This window comes from Rhamphochromis longiceps, linkage group LG14 (assembly GCF_057381845.1).
Source record: "Rhamphochromis longiceps isolate RC_006_pf linkage group LG14, R_longiceps_female_GT1.1, whole genome shotgun sequence".
Taxonomy (NCBI): Eukaryota; Metazoa; Chordata; class Actinopteri; order Cichliformes; family Cichlidae; genus Rhamphochromis; species Rhamphochromis longiceps.
The window spans coordinates 18355933-18378869 of record NC_140570.1 but is presented as its reverse complement, the minus strand read 5'-3'; the positions used below and the strand labels follow the sequence as shown (position 1 = coordinate 18378869).

The window sequence follows — 22937 nt, the reverse complement described above, 5'->3', positions numbered from 1 at the left end:
TCCCCCCAAAAAATTATTAATTTAACACAAGTTAGTGGGCTCATACTGAGCTTTGAGGACAGAGACTAAGTATCGATCCAATACCAATATCAGCACTACCAAAACGATCAATATTTTGATCGATCCACCCACCTCTAATCGATCTAGAATGCATTGCTTTCCTGTAGTATGTCTTCAAAGAAAATCCCTGATGATGACCAGACACATGACAGGTTTTCATAAAAAGGAAAAGAGATTTTCAGAGACACTTTGTGTGCATGACCTATCCACAGAAGCACACAACATACCATCAGAAGGTATATTTGAAAAGCAAACAGAGTCAATAAATAAATAAAACAATTTAAAGGTTTCCTCGGCCTTGGTTAGTGGCAGAGAGGTCAAACAACTCTTTATTCACACATTGTTGTTATACAGTCTGGATGCAAGCAATAAATTAAGTCTTTCAGAGGAAGAACATTTATTATAATCAAGTTCACTCTCCTTCCGTTTCTTGATCTCCAATTACGTTTCAGGGTTTAAGGTTAAATCTGTTAAGAAAATAAATAAAAACAAAGCTGCAAACACACAGTAATGAGGAACTGCTGTGAGGAAGTTGGTTACACAGCTGCATTGCTGATGTCGTGCTCACTGACGTGTCAGTCTTGAGTGTTTTTGAGTTGCAGAAAGGCGTCAGTGCAGCTTACAGCGGTCGTGTCCTCCCACGCTATCCTCCCATCCTCCTCCCTCTTCCTCTCTTAATCCACCCTTCCCTCTTGTTCTCCTCACTGGACATCAATAGTCATGCCATAGTCTGGGCTGCTGGCGAACTGGATCTTACCATCGGTTTCCTGCTCTTCAAACACTATGACCTATGACAAGTCAAAAACATTGCATACCGGCTTATTTGAGGTCATGAAAGTACAGTAAGTGTGGGTGTTTAAGAACTAATGTCAACATACGCACACTAAGAGAGGAGAAAACAGGGAGAAAGAGCAGAAATAAAGTTGCAGAGTTGAACAAAACAGATGACTGAAAACTGCAGCGTATGACCGCCAATATGTTTTGTCATATTAGTGGAGCTCATATAAAATAGCATGTGCATATTATATTATATTATATTATATTATATTATATTATAAATAGTGGAGAAAAATCTAAAAAATGTTGTAGAGAAGGGAAAAAATCTGCATAGAACTAAATAAATACACAGATAGTTTTGTACGCACACATTCACTGGCCACTATGTTATGGACGACTTGCTAGTATCAGGTTGGACCCCCTTTGCCTTCAAAACGGCCTGAATTATTCATGGCACAGATTCAAGATAGTGATGGAAACATTCCTGATTGATGTTGGTCCATGCTGACATGATAGGATGATGTGCTGCAGATTTGCCAGCTAAATCTTCATGATGTCAATAAACACATCCCAAAGATGCTCTACTGGACTAAGATCTGGTTACCGTGGAGCCCAGTTGAGAACAATAAACTCATTGTCACATTAAAGAAACCAGTCTGAGATTACCTGAGTTTTTTGAGATGGTGTGTAATCCTGTTGGAAGCAGGCACCAAAGGATGGGTTCACTGTGGTAATAATAGGATGGCAACAATACTCAGGTAGGGCTGTGGCATTTAAACAATGCTCACTGTAAAAATATCCCCCACACCATGACGCCACCACCAGCAAATTGATACCACCACTGATACAAGACAGTGAGTCTTAAAGTTCTGACCCTGCCATGAATGCTGTGGCAGAAACCAGGACTTGGCAGAGCAGAAAACATTTTTCTAATCTTCTTCTATTTTTCAATTTTGTTGCATCTGTACAAACTGTAGCCCTTGTTTCTTGCTCTCAGCTAACAAGAGTGGGAGCCGGTGTGGTCATTTGGTGCTTTAACCGATCAGCTTCAATAAATGATGAACTGTCCTTTCAGAGATGCTCTTCTGCACGCCTCGATTGTTATGAGTGGTTATTCGAGTTTAGCGATTCTCCTCTGATGTCCTCTGATGTCCTGCATCAGAAAAGAAAACTACTGCTCACTGTATAATTGATCTTATTTTCAGACCATTCGCTGTAAACCCTACAGATGTTTGTGTGGAAAGATCACAGTGTAAGCGGTTTCTGATAAAAATTCAGATCAGCCTGTCTGGCACCGACAACCATGAAGTCACTTAAATCACCTTTTTCCCTCATTCTGACTCAGTTTCAACTGCACCAGGTCGTCTTCACTAGGTCTCTTGACTCTAGCTAAAGTGTGTAAAACAGACTTTAAACAGATTTTCTAAACGGTAAGCACATGTGTTTCTGGAGAAGACACAGTACCTGGTTGTCACCCCTGTGAAGCCAGGGTCCTGGGACATAGAGAGTTTGCTGAGGACCAGTGGACCAGTAACGTCCCAGATTCTTGCCATTGATGAACACAACACCTTTGCTCCAACCCTGTGAACACAACCAGTTCCCCATTACAGTGCGTAACGATATTAAAATATTAAAAGAAAAAAACATGTTCCCGACTACCAATAGTAGGTGGACTTACTCATGCCTTACTGAACATCCTTTTCTCCTAAAAACCTCTTTAGAAATTGTCCGATCTCACTAGCAGAGCGAAAGAATAATATCATTGTGTAAATTTGCCCACTGAATTATAAACGAGTCAGCATGCAATCAAGCCATTTATCTGAGCATGTTTTACAGATGTGTATTAACTATGAAATAAAGACTAATTCATTAAATCAACATTCATGACAGTAATTAGAAAACCAAAAGTCAAAGTCGATTATCACTCCCCAAAATGAAATTCAGTGAAAAGCTGATCTCCTAACAGATGTCTGCTCTAAACTGAATTTCTAGCTTGATGTCAGAATTCGTAACAGATTAGAGGAGAGATCCCCCTGATAACACGGTGACGACAGCTTTAGATTGTTTATGTGAAACTTCTGTGTTTCTGTCATCTAGAAGAATCAAAACTCGAAATTCATGCAAAATAAACATCAAGAAAAAATACTTTTAAATTTGAATTTGTGTCAAAAAAAACAAACACCACTCAAATCTGTGAAGTTAGTGAGGATATCATTTCTAATGATGTTTTCCCATTTTGTACAATGGTGAAATCAACTGAATCACTCACAGGGAGTTTGATGAAGGTGTCTTGAGGTGAGCCGTTCACATAGAGTCTGCTGTGGAAAAATCCTGGGAAGGAGGGCTGATGGCGCATGGACATCCAGTGACCTGCACTCTCCAGTCTGTGAAGAATGAATAAAAAGTACAAATGTGAGTTATGTGATATAAATCTGACTAAAAAAAAATCACTTTTAGCAGGCCTGTTTGTCCGCCAGCAGCATATCACGTCCTTCATACAACATTTATTTTGCTAGCAGTGGAATATGCAGATGTATTTACACACTTCACTTTTTTAACAAGTAAGTGAATTCAAAAGGTTACAGTGATATAAGACCAGAATTTCTTCTCCGGGTAGGAATCTGCAGCTTTCATTGGTACAATGCTTTAGGACTTGACATTTTCAGCGCGGTGCTGAGGTAAGAAATTTTATTTTGAAGCTATACAGCGAGAAATACACTAGATTTGCAATTAAAATGTTACTAGGAAAAAATAAAGACCTCTAACAGGCTGACAGAGTAACCCTAGTGTTCATTAGCAATGAGAAAAACTAAATAAATAAATTGCAGTGTGGGGTACAAATGTGGAGCACAAATATGGCAATATGAGAGGGGATTCTAATAATGCAATCATGAGGGAAAAGCATTTGGTCCATGCAGAGTGCCACCTCCTGCAAAATGGCCTTTTAATGTTTGACTGTAGTGTTGTGCTTCCATGTATAGAAACCACCAGACCCGATGACCATAATGGCATTGATGGCACATTCAAGGTAGGTAGGTCATAGCATCAAAAAACTGCAAGCTGAACTCTCTGAAAATAACACAGATCAGTTTCCACTGCAGAGCTATGTTCAGTTCTTGCATTTGTGTGGCCTGCCCTTGAAGGTAAAAGCCTCAAAGAACATTTCCAGAAAAACAGCAAACATACTGCAGTATTCAATGCCTGCTCTGTTTATCCATGCTAGTCCATTTCTACCCTCAGTGCCTCTTTGTCTTTGCAGTAATTTTGATGTTTTGGAGCTCTTGTAAGACCTAGGATGAAAAGGAAGGACACTCAGGACACAGGTATGAAGGGGATAAATTATCACCCAGCTCAGTTTATTCTTTAACAGAACATATTTATGCTCATTCAGCAGGTCTGCTAATTTATCCAGATAAAGCTTATGCTTATGCAAGAAGCCTGGAGAACTATTTTTGAAGACTACTTAAAGAATCTATAGAAAAACTTGTCTAAGAGAGTTCAGGCTGTGTCAAAGAATAAAGGTAGTCATACCAAATATTGACTTTTAAGCTTCTAACAAACTTCTAACAAAATATAAAGAAATCAGGGTTGGTGCAAGACTTTTACATAGTACTGTATGTTTTTAATGACATTTTGTTGTGTGTTCAACACTTATCTATGACATGGTTGTCCTTGGGCATGGAATTGGCATTTTATATATTGACTTGCCTTTAGAGCCACTAAGTGCTACTAACTCATTGGACCACCACATATTGGGTTAAAGTATTAAAAAGTACAGTTGATGTTTAAAGAGAGCAGAGTGAGGTGGGAACTCATTTTTGTGACTGACCCTCTTGGTTATGCATTTCTGCCAGTTCTTTTCTCGGTGTGCAAAATCTAGGGAGGGAAATATTGAAATCAAGTGTGCAAATATATTTACTAACATTTCCTAAACACAATTTACTGCAAAGCGTGGCGATACTTAACTCCAAAAAAAGAATGTCTTATTCTTTGGTCCTGAAATGGTGCCAATTATTGCTGCACTTAGGAGCCACCTCAGAGGTGTAAGGGTCCGTGCTAGAAGAGAGAGACGCTTCTCCACTCGTGCCAATTTATTTGGAACATCGGACAAAGATGTGATTAAAAACATATCATTTACAAAGTTTGCTCAATGAACTCAGAGATGACCTGGAACCTCCAACCTGAAGGAGTCACAAGATACCAGTGACAACCAAACTTCCAGTTTTTGCCAGCAGATTCTTTTCAACATATTGCGAGTGCTATCTCACAACCTGCAACTGGTTCCAACAGGAAAGTACGGCAGAACGGCGAGAACAGAGGGATGACAATGTTGACTTTGAACCCTACAATTTAACCGTAGAATTTTGAACTTATCATTTCAGGACCATGGAAAGTGCAAGTAGTTTTCACAGTGCTCAGTGTGCCATTAAATCTGCAAACCTGTTGTTTTTACTAAACAAATCCATCTCTCAAACCCATCCCTTGCAGTTATTGGCAGATTTAACATGTCTTATTGAAATCAAGTGACTGTGTTTAGAAAACAGCACAACTTTTGTACATCACTTGTAAAACTAACCCCGCCTGTCAGCGTTATTTGGGGATTATGCTCACACTTTATTTTTGCCCCATTTAGTAAATCTGGCCCTTAATGCTTTTAACTGAAGATGTTTTTGATGTTTTTTTTGTTTTGCATTCTGGCATCATCTCCCCACTATCAGGATGGTGATAAGCAGGATTATTACTAAATGGATTGGATAAGAAAATGCAAGTTTAAAGACGGGGAAACACAAACGTTGGTGGGGAAACTGAATAATAACTGACACATACAAACCTGTTTACAAAGGCAGGCTTCATATCCAGACTGTGAATATTGAAGTCTCGGAGGGTGTGCTCGTTTAGCAGAATATCGCCAACAAGACCTGAAAGGTGAGTCAAAGCTGCTTCAGTTTCTTTATGGATCTTAAAACAATGTTAATGAGTTTCTCTAAGGGTCTCAAATAAAAGGAAAAGATTTCAAGGCAAGACTCGTCTGACTGGAATGTCTGCAGAGCCATCTGTTTGTTAAACTGCTTGCACCTTTGCGCTGTTCATCCAGGGTTTTTCCATAATTCACTCTTCCACAGTTCTCCACCAGTAAGCCCAGAGTTCTTTTTCCCTTCAGTGGGAAAATACATAAAACATTAAGGGGCATTAATAGAAGAACAGCAGCATTAGCACACAAAAAAATCCATTCAGTTGTTTTGATTTTAGCAACTCATCAAGGCTGATGTGTGTCTACTGTTTTCTGTAAGGCTCAAGGTGACTTTCTCATTTGTTAGGATAAACAGTTGTTTGAAAATTTGCTGTTGGCTTAATACTGGGACCCAGCTGCCAAAAAAAACACCCAGCAGCATCCCCTGAAGCTTTCAGATGCTGCATTCTGTTAAATATTTACAACTTTATTCTTTTCAAACAGCCAACTGTGTCACATTTTCACAGAGAAGGACAGACAGACTCAAAAGTTACCTTCCCATCAGGTACAGCAAGTTCTTGCACCGTATAGTCCAAAACGCCTACAAAATGTTTATCCACAAAAACCTGGGGAAAAGAAGGAAAGTTGAACATAGATGTTTTTGTCTTTCACTGCATTCAATCTTTCCTGAGAACTGCCCACTAATACCAGACCAAATGGTCGCAGCCTTGACTTGTAATCCACAAGTACGCTGATCAGGAAATCGCAGCTTTCTAGGTCCAAATGTTGTCACAAAGACTGTGGATGGACTGTGTGTGTGTCTGTCTTCCTGTCCTTACCAGAGCTCTGTCTCTGACATTGTTCTGCGACTTGAGAGCTCCGCCACTGGTGATGGTGGTCTCATAGAGCGTGTAGCCATATGACTGACCATTGTTATTGTTCACGGGGAGATTCTCCATGTTCACCGGCCTCTCCGACTTGAAAGGCTACAAGATATGCATAAGACAGGTATTTTAACACACACCATAAATACATATATATACAGTTTGTGTGTGAAATTCGGATTTTTAAAAATATGAATGAATAAAATACAAGATAACCTCTCTCAATACAGATTTGATAAGTCTTCCACTTGCAATATGACCTGATGTTAGTGTTTACCATTAACATTGGCGCTTTCCTATCTGCTGCTCTTTTATTCGGCAACAATCTCCTACCCTTGGGAGGCGCATTATCTACCTTTCACGAGACAATAACCACTCCCTGCTATGACACGATTAACCACATACCTCCAAATGCACAGATACAATATCAAGCTCAGACAACCCACTCAGCAGCTCTGGAGCGGCTGGAGAGAAAACATGCTTTTTAAACAAGGGTGTGCGGCTGGACAGGGGCACAGTAATTGCCGTCTCACAGGAAAGCAAATTATTGCGATGGGGAGTGAATAATTAATGTTGTAAGCAACTGCCAGACCTGCTACATCTGCTCTGAATATAAATGCCATTGAAGAACGAGGCGTAAATGGCTAAATTAGACTGGTAGACATGAAAATAAGCAGAAATGACAACACCACCTTAAAAGGTTGGTTGGTGTTTAACCTTAATTGTTTTCTTCTTCCTCCTCTTTAGCAAAGGGACATTTGTTTTTTTGTGCGTGTGTGTCGCATTCGGGCTTTTATTTCCACAACAATCTCTACAGTCATGAAGCTGCACACGGCTGATTTCTGCTGCTCCCCGAGCAGGCCGCCGGTGTAGTTAGGAGAAAATGTCTTGCTCCGAGCGCTGTTGTTCATTTTCTCGTTCAGACTTCTCACAATAGCAATTCACCAGAATCATTTAAAATTAGCCGGGACACGTGCCTTGTGTGATAATGCTTTGTTTTTGGATCATTTAAAAAATGAGACACAAAAAAATGCTCAACTAAAGATGCATATAAACAAACCCCAAAGAGCACAGATGATTAATTTGACAAACTATAGCTAAAGTTCCTTATCATTTATCTTTTTATTATTATCATTAGGAGTTAGAAAAGCCAGAAAAGTGGCTACAAAAGTTAACAAAGGTAACAACCAAAGGCTAACAGTAAATTGTCTGTGAGCTTGGTTGAATTTCTTATGTATTCTCTCTGTAAACAACCTTGCAGCTTTGCTACACCGTGCAGATGAGCGTTGCTTCGTGAGACGCTGTTATTGTTTATTAATGCGTTCCCCATATTTTGGCACTCGCACTGCGGCTGTAGCTTACCTTGTCAGTGAAGCGCAGACTGTCCCACAGAGAGATGTGCTGCTGGATGACAGCGGGCTGGTATGCTCTCCGCTCATGAACAGGGGGCAGTTCAGGGAGAGGCTGAGCTGTGAAAACAAGGTAGGAAAAATAAGCATAGCCTGCAGTTTGGCTCTCTGTCCTTATCCTCTATTCACCACAAGGAGCTTTATTCTTTAGGGAGCTTTTGTAATTATAAAAGGAGTTTGCCTGCCTGTCAGAATTATCTGGACATGTTCTATACAGACGGGCGACGAATGAAATTCAAGTCTCTCTTAAGAAATTAACAAATATGTGGACCCTCTCACTGTAGTGGTCAAGGATTCAGCTTCTTCCTTTAGTTTGTCAGCTATTAAGAACAATTTTGAATACTGCTGCAAATACAAAGAAGATCTATTACATCTGGCATGTGAATGATACACTGAAATAGAGAAAAGGTTGCTGGACATCCTCCTAGATTATTAAACCACGACCTCGTACAAGACTTTCATTCTCCAGCCTTTAGATGCTGTCCCTGAAAAACTGTTTGAACCTCCTTGGATGAGCCACAAAAAGTCCTCAGCAGCATCCAGTTTGCATTCCAGTTTACAGTCTCTTTACAACGATTAGCAGTGGTTGCCCATGCCCTCTAACAGCTTTTAAAGGTGTTAAAGCACACAGTGGAAGAAGTTTCACATGGCCAAGTGGTAACAGCTGGAATAGCCAACACCTTTTCTCTAAATATCTCTCTCACTGCCTCAGCGGTGGATCAAATCTAACATAAGATGACTAAGAACACATACAGACACTAACTACAGACTTAAGGCCTGCCTTAAATTCAATAATTTAAGTGATTTAATGTACCGTTCTGTAAGTGTGTTCTGTTGTTTATAGCAGCAAAATAATACGAAATGCCCAAAGAATATAAAATCATAGGCTTGTTTTAAGAGCCATGAACCTTGACAGAGTTCGGGCAGTCAAAGGTAAATCTAAAAAAAAACCACTCCAGGAAAAAGACACAGCTCTGACACAACGTACATGATGACAACCAAACAATAAAAACATATCAAGTTGATCTAATTAAGGAATTAGGTCATGTGTTCGCAGCTGCCGAGAAGAACACAGAGCAGTTTCAGACTCTCATATCCGGGCCATTGCTCATGCTCAGCAGACTACAAACCATAAGGATGAATCACGCACAGGCAGCCTTTCAAACTATCTTCAATCACCACGGTGTTGAGCAAATTATTAGCTTGTTGTGCTGAATTCAATCCCAGATTGCCGAAAGCTAGCCATAGCCACAGAACACTTGAGACTCCTGCACCCGACCGCAAAACCCTTGTTTTACAAAGAGGGAAAACTGCCTAACCAATAAACGTGACAGAAGGCCGAGGATGTAATTTTGAAGATGAGCAGTAATTGAGGGTCATTGACTTGGACACATTTCTGCCACACATGCACAAACCCTCAGACACACACACAAAAACATATCTGTAATCCATGCTTGTAATCATATGCAAAGTGATCCTGCTTTAGCCAACAGAGAACAGGTTCTACAAGGAGAATTTACTAAAGAGGGCGATGGAAGAAAAAGGAGGGGAAGAAGGAGCGATAGAAGATCTGGGAGCCCGTCTCGCCAGCAACGCACAACACTCACTGTGGTAGTGGCTGAATAAATTCCTCAGAAGATGGTACTTGTTGGTGTAATCCCCAGCCTCGGATAATGGAGCATCGTAATCTGAAAGATAATGCGCTATCAGAACATAGGCTCGGGAGGCAGAGAGGGAGGCAGAGATGCCTCTTACTGTGGCAGATGCTTTCACTGTGCGCCCCTATCAAACATCTCGAGGCAGCAGCGGGCCGAGACATATTGCACTTTATCTTGACAGAAAATGGAGGCTTTGTGAGGCAAAAAAGGTAAAAAGGCATTGGGAGAAATAAACACAAGTATGAGGGGCTGCTGAAGGTCAGAGGTGGCCTTGCCTACTGTGGAGCTTGTTTTTTTTAGAATTCTCCTCCTTTCTGAAGAACAAGGTCATTACAATGTTAAGTACCCTAGAGGAGGATATAAAACCCATTGTACCATCTTTAATTTACATTCCCGTGCATTTATTAGGTAATGAATTCATCTGTGTGCTCTGCATATTTATAAGTTTCAGGTCAGATGCTGCTGAGTAGAGATAGCACCATCTACAGACGTCTCAAACATCCTTATCATATTTTTTTTATCTACCAAACAACCTCCCATTTGTTTCAATGTAACAAGCTGACAGAATGAGACTATGTTTCCAATGAGTTATTATCTACATGACGCATGCAAATTTTAGCCTATTGTTGTGCAAAATCCGTGGGCTTTGATAAGTGTCACTAATTACGAATATGTGCCTGTGTTGAATCCTTGCAGCAGGGGCAAGTTAAAGCCTGACCAGCCAGCCATGTATAACTTCATTTTCCTTCCAGCTCTAGCAGAGAGGTTTGTTTATTCAAATGTCAGGAAATACTGGCCAGTGTGCTTTAGAAGCTCATGAAAGACAAACTGATTCGTTCCACATACCGTAGCTTGTTACCATGGGTTCAGGTGCCGGTAGTCCAACAGCAAAGGCCCCACTCATGAAGCCAAAATTTGTCCCCCCGTGGAACATGTAAAGGTTGATGGACATGTCCAGCTTAAGGATTTCGGTCACCACAGGTATCATTTCTGTCGAGAAAACCAAAATAAGGTTTAATTTAGCTGAAAGTTTCCCATATGACCAATGAGTGAAGCAGGGAATAACAAACAGGACTTGAAGTCACAAAAGGGGGAAAACAAATCCACACAGACTCTAATTTAATGAGCTAGAGCGGCTGTTTTAATACCCCTATTGCCCTCAGTGTCACTTTAACTGAAACACAAACCACAAATCCTATTACAGGAAACTATAATTTATTACGGGGCAATGCTCACACCCAAAAAATGGCCTATTTTCTTGCACAAATAAGCTTAATATATTTTGTAATGAACGTGGCTAAGAAGGTAATTAAGAATTTAAATTGAATTTTAGTAGTGTAACTGGACTGAGTTTAATGATTCTAATCAAGAGGCGTTAGCCTTTTTGAATAACAATCGGGCTAGGCAAGCAGTAGAGCTGGACTCGGCTGGTTTCATGGTGGCAGAACTCACTGTGACCAACTGCTGGGTGTGCTGCAGTCTGCAGAGCACTGAACTGTCAAGGACATGAATCCCCCTCTGAATATTTCAGTGTTCATTTCATTGCTGTGACAGTTTCTGCGTGGTGAGGGTTTTTCTTTCTCCCCATTTTCCTTTTCAGAGCATTTTTTTTTGTTAAGATGCGGATGGCTGCTAGGAATGACAAGAGCAAAAAGGAGGCTTGAGGCACTGCAATCTTTTCAAGAAATAAGATGTTTCCAAGAGCACTCAGGATGATGATGCCATAGTGTCTGACTGCCATTAATCTCAACAATTGTGAAATAGGTGCTATCATTTACGTCATGACTGTGCATTAGACTATAAATAACACACACAACAGCAGCATATGGAGCATGCTATACAGCTGATATGTGGGGTACAATGTAGAGTTAAAGAGAGAATTCTTAGATTAAAAGACATGAAGATTTGCTGTTTTATACAACCCTGTTAAACATACATACACATATATACATATACACACATATATACATGTATACACATATATATTTCTGTACATTTGTGTATATATATCAGCAAATAGCTAATATATCAGTCAGGCCTGGGTAAAATATAAATAATAATACAATGTAATGATTTTTTAACCAATATAAACCATTATTTAATTTAAAACAGTACAAAGATAAGATATGAAATGATGAAAATAAGAAACTGCATTGCTTTATGAAACTGTACTGCACAAACTTGTTTATCCCAAAATACATAGGAAAACTCCATTAGTATTTACTTTTTCTGCCACTATATACTTTTGCTCCATTGCAATTTAATCTATTTCTATTTTTTTTTTTTTATTCAAGTGCAACAATAAACCATTGTAATATGTACAAGTTACATTTAAATTAAATAAGTGAATTGCTATTTCTATACTTTTCCTGTGTTTGCTATAATTTCACATAAAAGTGTCAGAGATTGCAAATATAAAAAAGATTCCACAGGAATTTTGTCATTTTTGGCAAGGTCTCATTTGAAAAGAGATTTTAATTGCAAAGACAAAGATAAAATCAAAATTAAATAAATAAGTAAATGTCCTTTGCTCTTAAGCAGGCAGATATTGCATGAAACATGCATCACGTTATTTCTCATACAAAATACAAACCAGTATAGCAACACTATGGGAAACCCATGATGATGTCTTCCCACCAACAGAAATGTAGTGCACAACACTTGATCTGTATCAGTGTTTTTGTATCCGTTTATCTTTTGTGAGGCTGCAGGAAATACAGATGGGAACTCCTCCACCTCAGTTCAATAAAAATCAGTGAAGCATATCTTTGAACAATTCTGCAATTAAGAGCATGGTACACAGCCTCTGGTCTGTGATACTTGGCTTACAATCAACCAAGCATTAAAGCTATATAAATCTCTAACAAAGCCATCAAACAAGTAAGAAATGACCATATGCTAAGCTGTATACCCCAGCTGCACTGTGTGGGCTCAGCGCCTTCTTTGAAGAAACATGGCGTTAGACACTGTCTTACACTCAGCCTGAAGAAAGGCTCACACAGCTCCCATGGCAGTGAGTTTGTCCTTACACAGTCTTTCCTCTGGCATAGACACTGTTTTATACTCAGCTAAAAGGTTTGTCTTAAACCTCTCTTACCCTACGGCACTGTGACTCTGTCTTACTCTCAAGACAGCCTGTTTTACTTTCACTGATTTTGTAGTAGCTTGCAGCACCAAACCTGTCTTGCTCTTGCCTCAAATTATCCACCACTATCGACCGTCTGTAAAAAAAAAAAAGTTTCACCCACAACAAAGAATCCATCTGCAGTAATCCTAACTTACGCTCATTCGAACCCCACACGCTCATCATGGATCCTGAATTTCTATTAAAGAAAACATGTTTTTTACATTTGTAAAAATAAAGCACGTCTTACCTTCAGCAGTGTAAACATGGTGGAGCCCGCCCCAGAGATCAAACCAGCCAGACCAGTACTCCATCACCATTTTAGGTTTCTGAGGCTAGTAAAGAAAACATGTTTTAGTGTAACTACTCAACCAGTAAAGCAACTGATAGTTTGAACCTTTCAAATCCCTTTCATAGAAAACAGTTTCAGTTTGTTTTACCAGGATTGTCTAATTCTTGCAGAGAGCAATGCTAACTAAGTGTGGTGATGAGTCTGATTATATCAGAAAACTCCAAAATCTATCAACATGAATTTAACTAATTTAGTGGCAAGAAAGACTTACTTGTATTTGTTCCAGATACTTGATTTCATCTGGGTCCAGTTTTTGAAAATTGATGGTTTCCAGAGCTGCAAACAAAAAAAAGACACATATTACGTTAAATAAGGCACAATATTAAACCACTCTTCAGAGAGGTATTAGTCATTCAACCATGAATTGGTAGTATCTGAATGAAACTAAATGATCCTTTAGTTGGTAAAGACAGGAAAGGCAGGAAATTGTTCTGATAAAAGACTGTGAACATACAATACTGCGCAAAAGTCTTGAGCTTAGCACTTAGCACTAATTGGAATCACTCAAGCATAAAAAAGGCACCTAACTCAAGGGAGATGTGTATACATGTAACAGAATACTTAGCAAAGAGAACATTTTAAATTGTATCTTTAGGCAATTTGTTACCAGCAGCCTGTTGTAGAAACACATAATTTGTTCCAATTTATTTAGCTGAATCTATGAAAACTGCCAAAGATAACAGTCTGAAAGGCATAAAACAGTATTTCTGCTCTAACAATGTGATTCCCAAAGAACAAACAGCCAAGAATTTGTCATATCTCAGCAAACAATTTTGAGGAAACTGGACAAGTGAATTATCTGCAGCTGTAGATAATCTTAAATCGAGTGTAGCTCCAGCGGTAGAGCACGTCATCCATTAATTAGAAGGTTAGTGGTTTGATCCCTGGCTGCTCCAGTTTGCATGCCAAAGTATTCCTGGATAGAAAGTTAGACAGAAAGCACTTGGGTGTAGCGGGGGAAATAAACGTTTGTATGAATAGGTAAAAGAGGAACGTTGCATAAAGTTCCCCGAGTGCTTGAGTAGAGTAGAAAACTGCTATAGAAGAACCTGTCCATTTAGCAGATTAACAGTATCCTTTAGAAAGTCGTCTCACTTCAAAGCTCATAACCTGCGAGATGCAGCTGACCTCTCAGGGGATCAATCTACTGTTCACCAAAACGTGATCAGAAATGGTCTCAGTGAAAGGGTGACTGTCAAGAAACCATTTGCAAGGATGAGAAACAGGGAGAAAAGGCTGAGCTCTGCCATATTACACGACAACAATTACCCTATCAGTCATGGACAAACCTCCCAAAAGCCGCAAGCTTAACATTATTGAAGCAGTGTGAGATCATCTTGACAGAGAACAGAACAAAAGGCAGCTAACATTCAAAGAAGAGCTTTGAATGTCCTTCAAGAAATCTGGAGAATTATTCCTGAAGACTACTTCAAAAAAGCTTGTTTACAGGAGTCTATGAGTGTCTGTGTTGAAAAAAGAAGGTGGCCACAAACTGAAACTCTGTGTTAGCCTTTATTTTGTATTTCCACTAATGCTTGCACATAGTTTAATAAACTGTTTTTCCCATTTTCCTAACAAAATAGAAAGAAATGAGAGGTAGCTTGAGACTTTTGCACAGTACTTTTGAAAAATTATTAGAAATACATTTAAATACTTTAAGTGATTCTCAGAAGAAGGTTCAATATAACATACCCTGGTGGATGCTGCTTTCTAATTACCGTAATTGTCGGGCTATAAGCCGCTACTTTTTGCACAAGCTTTGAACCCTGCGGCTTTTAGTCAGGTGCGGCTTTTCTATGGATTGTCCATGATTTTTGTCATATCGTAAGACGATTTGTTTTGTGTGTTCCGCTGTTGTACGGCACTACGTTGCCTGGCGGAAGGATCGGGGTTCAAGAGTGGTATGTTAGTCACATGTCCGTCCGCCAGGCAACGTAGTGCCGTACGAAGTAGCGCGAAAAACAAACTTCAAAGTAGCGGTACGCGTTCAGTGGGAGGCGTGGATGATGAGCGGCGATAAACTTGCGAAAAGCAAGTTATGCTCAACTCCACCGGTGGATTCTGACAGCGTGGAAAAGTGTGAAAGCATCCACGATCACCAATGGATTTTGAAGGGCTGGACTGCTGCATGATGGAGAGGAGGACACCGCCACGGCCCTTCTGAGGGTGTTCGACTCTGACACTGACAACGAGGATTTCTTTGGTTTTGAAAGTGACAACGAAGGAAAGGAGCTAAGAGTGGATGACGAAGCCATCCTGAGCCTATTTGTATCCGACACTGGAGGAGAGGACTTTGGTGGTTTTAGAGCGCAGGAAGAAGAGAAAGATGGTGGTGAATGACTGACTTTTCTTCTTGTTAAAGCCGTGTCACTGCACCTGAGCCTAAAAGGTAGTCCGAATCTATTTTTCTGGTGTGCTGTAGGCTACTGTTATGTACTACATGTGCAAATATGTACCCATAACTTGTTTTTCAAAATATTAATAAAAGTGATGTCTCCAAACAGCCATCTCTTTCCTGACAATTCCCTTTGTGCATATTCTCTTACATATGATAAGTCAACATTGAAACACCTGCGGCTTTTAGTCAGGTGCGGCTAATGTATGTACAAAACAGGATTTTCCCCTGATTTTAGCTTGTGCGGCTAATATTCAGGTGCGCTTTGTAGTCCGGGAAATACGGTATATGAATACTACACACCGGAATATATCAGTAATACCAAGTATCAATCAAAATGCTTTAGCACTGCAGTAAAAACCAACAGTACATAATGGTTACTAATTAATGTGAATTCAAAAACATTTCTGGTATGACACTAAGATTTGGTTCTGCATTGTAGTTGTGCAACACTGGCCTGCACTTATTTCAGACGTTTTTGCCGTTGTGCATAAAAATGAGACATGCCAGCCAACATATTGTAGAATGTGTGTGTGATTGATTGGCCATTTGTGCATACAGCAGCTTGTTTGTCTGCCAGCCAATCTGACAATACCTCCTTTCACTCCTCCAAGCTTCAGCCCGTCCTTGTTGTCTGAGGTCAGCAGCAGCTCTGTGATACCCCTTGACAATAGCGCCTGTAAAGATCGGAGGGTGGGGGTATTATAGAGGAAACTAAACAAAACCAAAATTATATATTATATTTTTGAATATATATATATATATATATATATAGTAAATAAGTGCAAACCTATTTATTGATAGTTCTTTATTAACTACCTCCTTACCTCCTTGATGAAGGGCATGTAATTTTCATCTGTAGCATAGGAGCCATATTCATTCTCCACTTGAACTGCTATAATCGGGCCACCCTTGGAGTACTGTGCAGCAATTAGCCATATATTAGGACATACAGTATGACTTGACACAAGTTCTTTCTCGTTCCTATCCTCAGCGTAGTTAAAATGGAAAAAAAAAATTGAGATATGAAAGCTTTAGTGTTCAGTGATGCACGGAGCTGATAAAAAAAATAAGGCTGTGAACACAAGATAAGCAACTCAAGAGTGTCTGGTAACCACTGTAAGCCTTGCTAAAACTGTTTACCACGTTCTTAATGGCAGCCGGGCCCTGCACAGCATTTCAGGACGTTGTAATGAAAATATTGATGTAGCGATTGAGGTTATAAAAGTGTCATCATCTTACAATTGCTGTATCACATTGGAGTCATGATTGCTTTTTAAACTGTGTGCTTACTGAATTTAAAAGAAAATCTATTAAATTTGTATGTGACATCTGTTTGTTATTTCTCTTACACCATAGTACTTTGGCGTAAGTCATTTTTCTCAGCCCCCCTCGCAACTGGAACATTAATAAGCATGTTTCACTTATAAAGGTCAGGACCTCTACATTTTCAGTAAACTCATAGAAAACTACCTGATGTGGGACGACTTTCTTTATGACCTCATCAAAAAAGCAGTTGGCTGCATCGGTGAATCCAGAGTAGGTTGTTCTCAGTTTCATCTGGGGATCCCTTAGCAGCCAGCTGAAAAGAAATCACAGCGCAAAGTGTTGTGATGCGATTTCACTTTACGATTTTAAAGACAGCTGCACCAAGCTGACCTAAGAATGGCTACCGTCAAGCAGAGGAAGTCATGCTTTAGTGCATTTTTCTGTCCCTCTCGCTCAGATTTGACAATTATCAAATAATTACCTCAACCTCACATTCCCAAAAGGAAAATACTGCTCTAAAAATACTACCTTATTCCTGCCAGCAATTATCTGATTATCTGTCTGAATCTATCGTGATTACAGAAGTAAATCAATTCATCTTTCAGGGAGATGTGCCTGTCAGATTTAATTATGGCTGTCGCCAATATATCTCTAAAAGTCTGCTGGTAGTCCTCAGTGACTTTCATTCGAGTAATAGCAGTGGCAAACTTACATGGCGTACTGCATATTGCTGTTTATTCTTAATAAGCCTATGTGAGGCCCTGTTGTATTGCAGGTGCAAACCTGTAAGGTGGGTCTTACAAACAAACAAAACAAAACAAAATAAACAAAAAAAAATATTTCCAGAAGAAATCAAGCAATTTTTGTCCTTGCACACTTAAAAAAAAACTCAGATGACTTAATAATGAGGCAGTTCTTATATTTACTAAACAAATTTTGCCCTCTGCAAAGGAACCACTTGATAATAGAAGTTATAAAGTACTGTGCAAGAGTTTGTTTTGTTGGGAAAATGAAAAATGGCTGCAGCATTTAATTTAAACATCTACAAACATAAAAGGAAAGTCTTCAGGAGTAGTTCTTCATGCTTCTTGAAGGACATCCAAAACACTTATTTAGATGTTCTAGATGTTGTTCTGTTCTCTGTTAAGATATTGAGGTCTGGGCTAAAGGGAAGGCCAATCCATGACTGACAGCGACTATGTGTTTGTTCATCAAGTTATGCTTTTACTGGATCAACAGTGTGTTTGAGATCATTTTCATGCTAACAAATGAAGCTGCAGGCAACCAGATACTGTCCAGATGGTGTTACACAGTGGATGAAAATCTGACAGTACTTTTCTCCGTGCATAATTTCATTCATTTGTGTCAAGATCTCCAACACTACTACTGGAAGAATGCAGCTTTACACCATGACAGAGCCTCCACTGTGTTTTGCAGATGACTGCTGACACTCACTGTTGCACCTCTCTCCCAACCTCCTTCATACATATTGATAACATTTTAACCAAAAATGTCATACTTGCATTCATCAATCCATCAGACCTGTTTGCCGACTGATTTTCAGTCCAGTTCTTGAGCAATTTGGCTAGCCTCGGTTTTTTCTCTACATTTCCCTTCCTAACGAATGGCTTCCTGTCAGCATCTGTTCCACTGAGACCATTTCTAATGAGGCTAATAGTTCTTTGAAATCACCTGTAAAACAACTCACAATGAAATACTATTCCATGCCTGTGAAAGTGCCTAAAAATACAATTTAAAATTGGTTCTTTGGTAAATTCTTTGTTATGAGTAAACACAACACTAGTCCATCAATTGAGCTATGGGCATTTTTACGCTTGAATCATTGAACTGAATCATTTAAACAAGCAGAAAAACTAAACAAAAAACATTCCTCTGAAAATGGTCAGGTACAAGAACTGCAGTGAAAATTAGTGAATGTCAATCTAAAACAATTCTCAACGCTCTTCTAAAAGTCTGGAGAACTATTGTTTAAGATCATTTTAAATATTACGAGGAAGTCTGCTTCCTTGGAGGCAAAATATAAAGAAATGATTTTGCACAGCACTGTAATCAAGTTAAACTGCTTAGCAATCTACTAGCTGTTTTACGCATCAGATTCCAGAGTAACTAATGCTTTAAGGCACTTACAAATTATGTATAAATATACAGTAACACTTGATTGCATATCTAAAATCTTTACCTGGGTAGTCCCCCTAAGTCCCACTCAGCACAGATGTAAGGCCCTGGTCGCAGAATCACCCAGAGGCCCAAGCTGGCTGCAAGACGTAGGTAGGCTCTAAGGAACGGATGTAAAATGAGCTGTCAGTGGGGGCCATTTATTATGAATAAAAGTCAATAAAGTATTTAAATGAATAATATATTTTCTCATTGTAAAATATTTTTCTTAACCTTCATCGTGTACTTTGAAAACAAAAAACAGATTTAACAGGACAATGACATTATAATTAATAACTCAATCACTGACAGACAAAGTTCACTAATTGATTTAAAACATTTCTTATAACCTCAAATCACTCAAGGCTGGCAAACTCAAGTCTTTAGCAATATAACAGTGCCATCTGCAGGCGATCTTCTGAATTCCCTGAAAGCCTTCCCCTGCCTTCAGTCCTTACTCTAAATCTAGCTGATCCTCAAACTTGAAGACCCCCCGCTCTGGCTCGTGCAGGTTCCAAGGAACATATCTGAAAAAAGAAATTAAACTTTTTTAAATGCATACGTGTGCATTATTATGTGCATTATTTCAGCCGCAAACTCCTTACAGAAGTATGGGCAATGAATTTTCCGCTATGTGTTCAGACAGTCTTGAGTTGTAGTAGCTTACGTAGTCAGAGTATTAAGGCCACAGGCCTTCATCTTCAGCAGCCGGTCCTCCCAGTAAGCTCTTGGGACACGGAAGTAATGAATGGAGCCTCCCAAGATGAGGAAAGGTTTTCTCTCCAGAGTGAACTGAGAAGAGTTGGCTCTCAGGCCCTCCACACGGTTCATTCTTCTTGTTTCAGGGTGGTTCCTAAGAGGCAAAACTTTGAGACTGTGAAAGAACTCGCTGAACAAGAAAAGGAAAACTGCTAATATTTAAAATCTGTTGCAAGTTCGCGGAAATCTCCCTTACTGAAGCGCAGAGGTAATAGGTAGCTTGTATATCTTATCGTGGTGAGCATAAAAGGAAAGCCACACCTTTAGGGGTCAATGGTTAGTGTAAGCACTATATTGAAATACTGAGATTTTGTCTTTTGTCAGCTTGCAATAAAATGCTTATGGCTGATTATCTTGAGTTTGATTTTGAGTTCTGATCACTACTAGATTCACGAACCAGTTCTCTCATGTTTTACACTATACACCCTTGTTTTTACACTATTTAAAACCTATATTAATTTAAAAAAATAGTACAACGGCAACATTGTACTATGTTTGGGTGGGAGGAGGGGAGGGTTGCATCAGTGTTACATCATCATAATTTCTTTTAGTAATTTAGTAAATGTCTGCAAACATTTAGTTTTTGCAGGTCTTGAAGGTCTTGGTTACTATATAACTTCAGCTGCTTCAGAGCTAATTTGTTATACTTTTAAATTCGTTATATTTTTAATGTGTTTAGTGGATATTTCCCCGCAGAATCATGCTGCTGTAATACGGCCAAAATGTCAAATACAAAATTATACAAAATTCCTCCATTTGAACAAAAGCAAAACAGAAATGATTCTACTTGGGCAACCCAAACGCATTAGACGGGTAAGACAGCACCACTGGACTCTTAGCCTCTTCCTGTCATCTGGTTGCAATGAACCTTGGTGTGATTCTTGACTGTGCATTAACATTTGATAAACTAATTAGCTGTTTTGTTAAGACATGCTTCGTTCAATCAGGTGAAGGCCTACCTCGCGCCACCTGACTTTGATTGTGTAATTTACCAGTTTATTACCTCTTGTCTCGATTATTGTAACTCTTTATATGTTGGCTCTAATCTTATTTCGTCATCTTCAAGTCGTTCAAAATGTAATGTGATGACATTACACCTGTACTGGTGTCCTTTACACGGGCGTGCAGTCCCTTTCAGGATCCAGTTTAAAATTTTATACTTGTTTTTAAGCGTCTCAGTGGTTTGATGCCTTTACTTAACATAACTTTTAAAACCCTAACAGAGCACTGAGGTCTAGAACCATCTGCTCTAGGACATTTCTAGATCCAGGCTTAAAAGCAGAGGCTACATAAATAAACTTTGACTTGACTTGACAAAATGTGGCATTGTCCTCGTGGAGGCTTTCCCAAACGAATATGTTGATTTGAATGGCAGATTATCACTTGGTTACCGGTGCCTTTGCAAGTGTGCAGGTTACCTATGGTTTGTGTAAGATTGTGAAAGCTTGTTTTTAAACTGGTTTCAAACAAGTTGGACAGTACCTCTTCTTTTTTATTGCAGAGGAAAGTGTCTATGTCATCTAAAAAGAATTTAAACAGTCAGCACATGTTTTCACCTCAGTCCATCTGAATTGAGCTCTGGCCCAGAGGACATCTTAAGGTTTCTGGAGGTGTTTTTGTTCATGTTTATCTTCCATTTGCACATGCAATGATAAACAGTGTTTCTCTGTTTCTGAGTTAAGTTTTTTATGCAGTGTTGCCTGAATGCCCAGAGATCACGTCCATTCAGCACTGGTTATCTGCATTTCCTCTTACATGTAGCTATTTCTCCTTATTGTGTTTAATCTTTTAGTGATGCTCAGATGATGAAATCCCCGCATGCTCGTATTGGAAATCTAGACGGACAAATGCTATTCTTCAGCTATTAAACTATTTTCTCTCATAACCTTTCAGAGAGTGGTGAACTTAGCCTCTCTGTGATGTTCTTATCGTCACTTTTCATACCTACTATTTCTACTGGCCTGTTGCAGGGTTATCTAAGCAGCAGTTACATGCCTAATTTACATTTTACATAGCATCCCAACCTTACTGAAAAAAGCTGAATATATTTCAGCTGAATAACATCACACAAGTTTTACCTTATCCGTTTTTTTTCACATACTACAGTCTAAGAATAATAATTTTAATGTAAATCTCCAGCGTTTTGTTTTGTTTTTTTAATTCTCCAGGACTAGGCTTGAGTATAAAATGTGTGTGGGAAAAGTGGGCCAGTGAAAGACAAGTAGCTGTTACGTAGACACGTAGAGTCTAACAGGTGAGCCAGATACGCGTTCACAGGTGCCCTGGTCAGTCGCTGTGTAGCTGAGTTGAATACGGACCAGTAGCTCCAAGCACGATTCGTGGAGCTTAACAATCACAAACTGTAAACATTTCACGTATCAGTGTGCGAGATGTCTTCACGCACATAACTCTTAGTAAAAGTTAGTGACCGGTAAAAACAGCGCTGTATCAGTGTTTGCCTTACCTTGTAAAGCGATACATAATTATTCCCGCGGCAGCGACGCAAAGTAGAAGAAAATATCGTTGCTTCAAGGATAGACGAAGACCAATCACTGAGCTTTCCATTGGTATCAACAATACATTAATGACAGCACGCTGAACCTTATTGTGTTAACGCCTTTTAAAAGCCATATTTCCACAATTTAGTCTTCCGAGTCTCCTTCCAGCATGGAGCCTGACAGACGAGTCTTCTCAACTAAGGATATTGCTAGCTTAACGTAGTTTCGTGAAACCTGTGAAGAATTGAATGATACCGCCAGCATTCGTACTTCCGGAATTAATTATTAAAAACTAATGAATTCGCTATGGGTAATTCAAGTATTTTTTCTGATCGCGCTACAAAATAAAGCTTCTTATTCCCATGAGAAGCGAGCGTCCGAGTCCGAAAAGTCCAATGAAATAGTGATGGGTCGGTCGCGAACGAAATGGCTCTTAGAGCCGGGTCTTTGAAGTGAACGTTGCGAGCCGTGGGGTTTTATTTTTCTTTCTCCTGCCCTCTCTTTCACTTTTTTTGCTTCACGCTGCAAGTCACCCTTGTGTTTGCACTGAGCAGAGACGGCAAACAGAGCCTTGCGTTTGCGTCCCTCCCCCCTGAGCTGAGGGGGCGGGTGGTAGTTACACTTGC

General features: G+C 39.4%; 1 protein-coding gene across 2 annotated transcripts; it reads right to left on the bottom strand.

Annotated features, from left to right (window-relative positions):
- Positions 1-186: 186 nt before the first annotated feature.
- Positions 187-22861, bottom strand: LOC146653895 (beta-galactosidase-1-like protein 2). 2 transcript variants are annotated; one of them, XM_085380198.1, is made up of 19 exons: positions 22278-22861; positions 19722-19920; positions 19513-19581; positions 19080-19175; positions 17084-17192; positions 16438-16530; positions 16206-16287; positions 13427-13491; positions 13114-13198; positions 10586-10729; positions 9689-9769; positions 8035-8141; positions 6628-6774; positions 6343-6414; positions 5914-5992; positions 5669-5756; positions 3107-3221; positions 2302-2418; positions 187-848 (listed from the first exon to the last, which is right to left on the bottom strand). In XM_085380198.1, the coding sequence occupies exons 2-19, from the start codon at positions 19883-19885 to the stop codon at positions 762-764; spliced, it is 1800 nt and encodes a 599-aa protein (XP_085236324.1). In that variant the 5' UTR covers positions 19886-19920; positions 22278-22861; the 3' UTR covers positions 187-761. The 2 variants fall into 2 exon arrangements, with proteins under 2 accessions (XP_085236324.1, XP_085236323.1); XM_085380197.1 differs by having other exon boundaries at positions 189-848; positions 19722-19907.
- Positions 22862-22937: the final 76 nt, after the last annotated feature.

Excerpts from the sequence above, each read along its gene's own strand:
- LOC146653895 (XM_085380197.1), bottom strand. The coding sequence starts at position 22,378 with ATGGAAAGCTCAGTGATTGGTCTTCGTCTATCCTTGAAGCAACGATAT. Across the intron at positions 16,531-17,083 it reads AGAAAGTCGTCCCACATCAG|TACTCCAAGGGTGGCCCGAT; the intron begins GTAGTTTTCTAT and ends ATTGCTGCACAG. Across the intron at positions 5,757-5,913 it reads CCTGGATGAACAGCGCAAAG|GTCTTGTTGGCGATATTCTG; the intron begins GTGCAAGCAGTT and ends CTCACCTTTCAG.